Below are 5,000 nucleotides of genomic sequence, written 5' to 3'. Positions count from 1 at the left end.
GGGTTGTTTCGGGTTCTTTATTCTTTATTCTTTATTCTTTATTCTTTATTCTTTATGGTTTATAGTTTGTGGTTTGTGGTTTGTGGTTTAGGGTTTAGGGTTTGTGGTTTGTGGTTTGTGGTTTGTGGTTTAGGTCTGGGGCTGAGACAGTAATGGAGTTATTTGTGCATCTGCGCGCTGCAACGGAAGCCCTCGAAGATTACATTGAAAGAGGAGATGTCTTAGACTATATTGCTAGAAGAACTTGTGTTAGGGTTCGTTCTCGAGGGTTTAGGGTTTAGGGTTTAGGGTTTAGGGTTTAGGGTTTAAGGTTTAAGGTTTAGGGTTGTTTAGGGTTGTTTAGGGTTGTTTAAGGTTTAGGGTTTACGGTTGTTTAGGGTTGTTTAGGGTTGTTTAGAGTTAAGGGTTTAGGGTTTAGGGTTTAAGGTTGTTTAGGGTTGTTTATGGTTTAGGGTTTGTTGTTTGTATTCTTTTTGTTCTTCCGCTTTTTATTATTTTTTTATTTTGTTGTTGTTCTTATTATTATTTTTACTTTTTTTTATTATTTTTATCTTTTTATCATTAACTCCAATTGCGTATTTGTTGTTCGTCGTTTTCAAAACCCTAAACCCTAAACCCTTATATTTCTAAACCCTAAACCCTAAACCCTTATATTTCTAAACCCTAAACCCTAATATGTTTTGTTTGTTGCAGAGATTAACAACTCTTCCGCTGCGGTCTGCATGTTCTTTATATCAGCATTTTGCTGTAAAGCATTATGAAAGAAAACCCCAACTCGTAAACCCTAAACCCTAAACCCTCATAAACCCTAAACCCTCGTAAACCCTAAACCCTCACAAACCCTACACCCCATAGATAGATACCCCCTGCTTCTTGAAAACCCTTCAAATGCGAAGTAGAAGTACAAACCCTAATTATAGACAGCAATGATTAAAGCCCTCACGACACCCTACCCGCAAGGGTTTAGGGTTTAGGGTTTAGGGTTTAGGGTTTAGGGTTTAGGGTTTAGGGTTTAGGGTTTGAGGGTTTAGGGTTTAGGGTTTAGGGTTTAGGGTTTAGGGTTTAGGGTTTAGGGTTTAGGGTTTGTGCAGTCGGTGGCGGAGTTGAAGTCTCTGCTGATCGCTCAATCAGCCAAATTCGCCTCCCGCATCTCTGAAAGCAAACAAACCATCGCAGACCTTGGTAAACCCTAAACCCTAAACCCTAAACCCTAATACGCTTTCCCAAACCTAAACGTAAACCTAAACCCTAAAGAGCTCTCCCAAACCCTAAACCCTAAACCCTCAAATACCTTAACCCCTCACAGAGAAAAACCCTATTACCTTCACAAAAACCAGTAAGCTAGGGTTTAGGATTTAGGGTGGTTTAGGGTTGTTTAGGGTTGTTTAGGGTTTAGGGTTTAGGGTTTAGGGTTTGTTGGGTGTATAGGTCGGATAATGTTTACGAAGGATCAAATGGTTGTATTAACGCACGGACGCAGCTCTTGCGTGGAGAAGCTGCTGTGCAATGCCTGGACGAAACATAAAAAAAGGTTTATTGTTATTATTACTCAGCACGAAACCATCAAGAAAGGGACTGCTATTGCTAACGACGAGTAAACACTCAAAAACCCTAAACCCTAAACCCTCATTTATCCTAAACCCTAAACCCTCATTTATTCTAAACTCTAAACCCTCATTTATCCTAAATCCTAAACCCACATTTATCCTAAACCCTCATTAATTCTAAACCCTCGTATACCCTAAACCCTCATGAACCCTAAGTCCTCGTGAACCCTAAACCCTAGTAAACCCTAAACCCTCATGAACCCTAAGCCCTCGTAAACCCTAAACCCTCATTAACCCTAAACCCTAGTAAACCCTAAGCCCTCGGAAGAAGTGTGATAGTTTGTTTGAAAGGAGGGGCTGTAAACCGCTATAATCCCTGCAGAGTCTTAAACCCTAAACCCTAGCAACTTAACCCTAAACCCTAGAAAAACCCTAAACCCTAGAAAAACCCTAAACCCTAAACCCTTTTACTACTAAAACACCCGCCGTTCTCCCCCCATCGCATTTGAAGAAAAATCTGTGTCTGTGGTTTGTCAAGACATATCCACTAGGGTTTATTTAGGGTTTAGGGTTTAGGGTTTAGTGTCGATGGTTTATTGTTTATTAATTTATTGTTTACTTATGATTATTGATGATACATTATGTATAATTTATAATTAATAATAAATAATATATTATATATAATTGATTATATATTATTGATAATGGATTGTTTAGTGTTTAGGGTTTAGGGTTTAGGGTTTAGGGTTTGTGATTGTTTAGGGTTTGCGTAAGATTATTGCATGCAGAGAGCGCCCTGTTTGATATAATTAATATATATATATATATATATATATTGTTGGTTTGCATGCAGAGAGCGCCTTCTTATATAAATATATATATATATAAATAGTATATATATAATTAATATATATATATTGTTGTTGCTGTGCATGCAGAGAGCGGCTTCTTTCTTCTTTACTTTCTTGCGGTATCCCCGCCTCTTTAATGAGCGTCGGCTTGGCTGCGACATTAATACCTAAAGCAAATTTAGTTGTTGTCGGAGCCGAAGCTGTTGCTGAGAACGGCGGGATTATTAACCGAGTTAGACTTTATTTATTTATTTATTTGTTTATTTATTTGTTTGTTTATTTGTTATTTGTTTGTTTGTTTGTTTGTTTGTTTGTTTATTTAATTTATTTGTTTATTTATGTTGTTTATTTGTTTTGTTTGTTTGTTTTCGTTTGTTTGTTTTTTTCTTTTGTTTGTTTTCGTTTGTTTGTTTTGTTTGTATATATCAATATATATGTATATATCAATAAATATATATATATATGTATATATCTATATATATAAATATATATATATATATATATATGTTGAAATATGTATATACATATATATATATATATATATATTTGGCTTTCTGTGTTTTTGTTTATTTGTTTTATTTGTTTTGTTTATTTGTTTGTTTTTGTTTGTTTTGTTTCTTTGAAGGAATTCTTTTATTTGTATATTATTTATTTATTTATTTATTTATTTATTTATTTATTTATTTATTTATTTATTTATTTATTTATTTATCTATTTATTTAGTTTTATTTGTTTTTTATTTCTACGTTTATTTGAACCTCATCTGTTTATTTGTTTATATCTTTATTTATTTATTTATTTATTTATTTATTTATTTAATTACTTTCATATTTATTTATTTTCTTAACTATTAATTAATGTATATATATATACATCTATACATATATATGTACATATTTATATACATATTTGTTTATTTACACCTTTATTTATTAAAATGCTAATAAATAAATTAAATATGTATTTATATATTTATTTATTTATTAATTTATTTTATTTGTTTTATTTGTTTATACAGGCTGGTACAGCAACTGTTGCGCTGGTAGCAGCAGAACGCTGCATCCCTTTCTATGTTGTTTGTGAAGCTTGTAAATTTTCGCGTTCTGTTCATTTAAATCAGCCAAACGCTTCGTCGTTCTCAATTAATTCTCCTGAACAATCTCAACAAGTAACTCAATACTCTTTAACCCTAATTTATAAACCCTAATAAACCCTAGTCAATAAACCCTAATAAACCCTAGTCAATAAACCCTAATAAACCCTAATCAATAAACCCTAATAAACCATAATTCATAAACGTTTTGAAACCCTGATCAATAAACCCTAATAAACCCTAATTCATAAACCCTAATAAACCCTAATTTAAAAACCCTTAAAAACCCTAATAAAGCCTATACCGTAATAAACCCTAATAAACGCAAATAATTATAATGAGTTAATTTAGTTAATCGATTAATTAATTAATTTATTTATTTATTTATTTATTCAGGGTTTAGCTGGAGGGGATAGCATAAATAAATAATGTACTTAAGGGTTTAGGGTGTAGTGTTTATTAATTCTTTTGTTAATTTATCTAACCAATTAACTAATTAACTAATTAACTAATTAACTAATTAATTAATTGATTAATTGATTAATTTGTTTATTATTTATTCAGGGTTTAGCTGGAGGAGATAGCATAAATAAATAATGTACTTAAGGGTTTAGGGTTTAGTGTTTATTAATTCTTTTGTTAATTTATCTAACCAATTAACTAATTAACTAATTAATCTATTTATTTAATTAATTTATTTATTTATTATTTATTCAGGGTTTAGCTGGAGGAGATAGCTGGGAGCCGTTGGACTTCACAGGGCCGGAATACATAAGTTTATTATTTACAGATTTAGGTGTATTTACACCTGGGAGTGTGTCAGATGAATTATCGAAATTATATAATTAAAAATATAATTTAATATATATATAAATATATAAATATATATAAAAATATATATATGTATATATATGTATATATATATATTTTCTTTTTTATCGTGTATGCATGCGTTGTCTATGCTGGTCTTTGCTACAGTCTATCTTCTTTATCTTTTTCCTACTTGTAGGGATTAGGGTTTAGGGTTTAGGGTTTAGGGTTTGTCTATTTTTGTTCTGCATATATATGCAGTTCTTTGTTTTTAATAAACATAAACAAACAGACAGATGCTATACTAAACCATCGCTGCTCTCTTATTATAACTCGTGTATTACTTCCTGTTGCTGCTGCTGCTGTTGCTGTTGCTTTTGCTGCTGCTGCAGCTGCGGCTTTGCTTCCTGTTGCTCTTCAGCAGCAGCAACAAGTTTATTTTTCTGTCTCTTCTTCTTCTTATAAATCCTCTTCTTCTTTTTGCTCTTTATACTAACTGCATGCAAATATTCATGCATTGTTTATTATCTGTATTTATCCTTTTAAACTAAATTTCTAAATATCTAATTTATAAACACCTGTGCAAATATATATAAATATATAGGTATGTATATAATATATATAAGCACAAATCTATATATATATATATATATATATATCAGCATATATCTAAGCATATATATATATATATATATGCG

The 5,000-nt window shown here is 31.2% G+C and overlaps 1 protein-coding gene across 1 annotated transcript in view; it reads left to right on the top strand.

The window, feature by feature from the left end:
• Window positions 1-1,598, top strand: part of EAH_00046880 (translation initiation factor eIF-2B subunit alpha, putative) — a gene marked incomplete at both ends in the record, with an annotated part of 2,572 nt that extends 974 nt beyond the window's left edge. The window contains 3 exons of the mRNA XM_013391511.1: window positions 134-254; window positions 1,092-1,182; window positions 1,429-1,598. Of these exons, the coding sequence (XP_013246965.1) occupies window positions 134-254; window positions 1,092-1,182; window positions 1,429-1,598 (382 nt within the window). The remainder of the gene's footprint in view (window positions 1-133; window positions 255-1,091; window positions 1,183-1,428) is intronic.
• Between the last annotated feature and the right edge of the window lie 3,402 nt (window positions 1,599-5,000).

Source organism: Eimeria acervulina, genomic scaffold (assembly GCF_000499425.1).
Source record: "Eimeria acervulina Houghton genomic scaffold, Eah_scaff704, whole genome shotgun sequence".
Taxonomy (NCBI): domain Eukaryota; phylum Apicomplexa; class Conoidasida; order Eucoccidiorida; family Eimeriidae; genus Eimeria; species Eimeria acervulina.
This window is presented reverse-complemented; position numbering and strand designations above follow the sequence as displayed.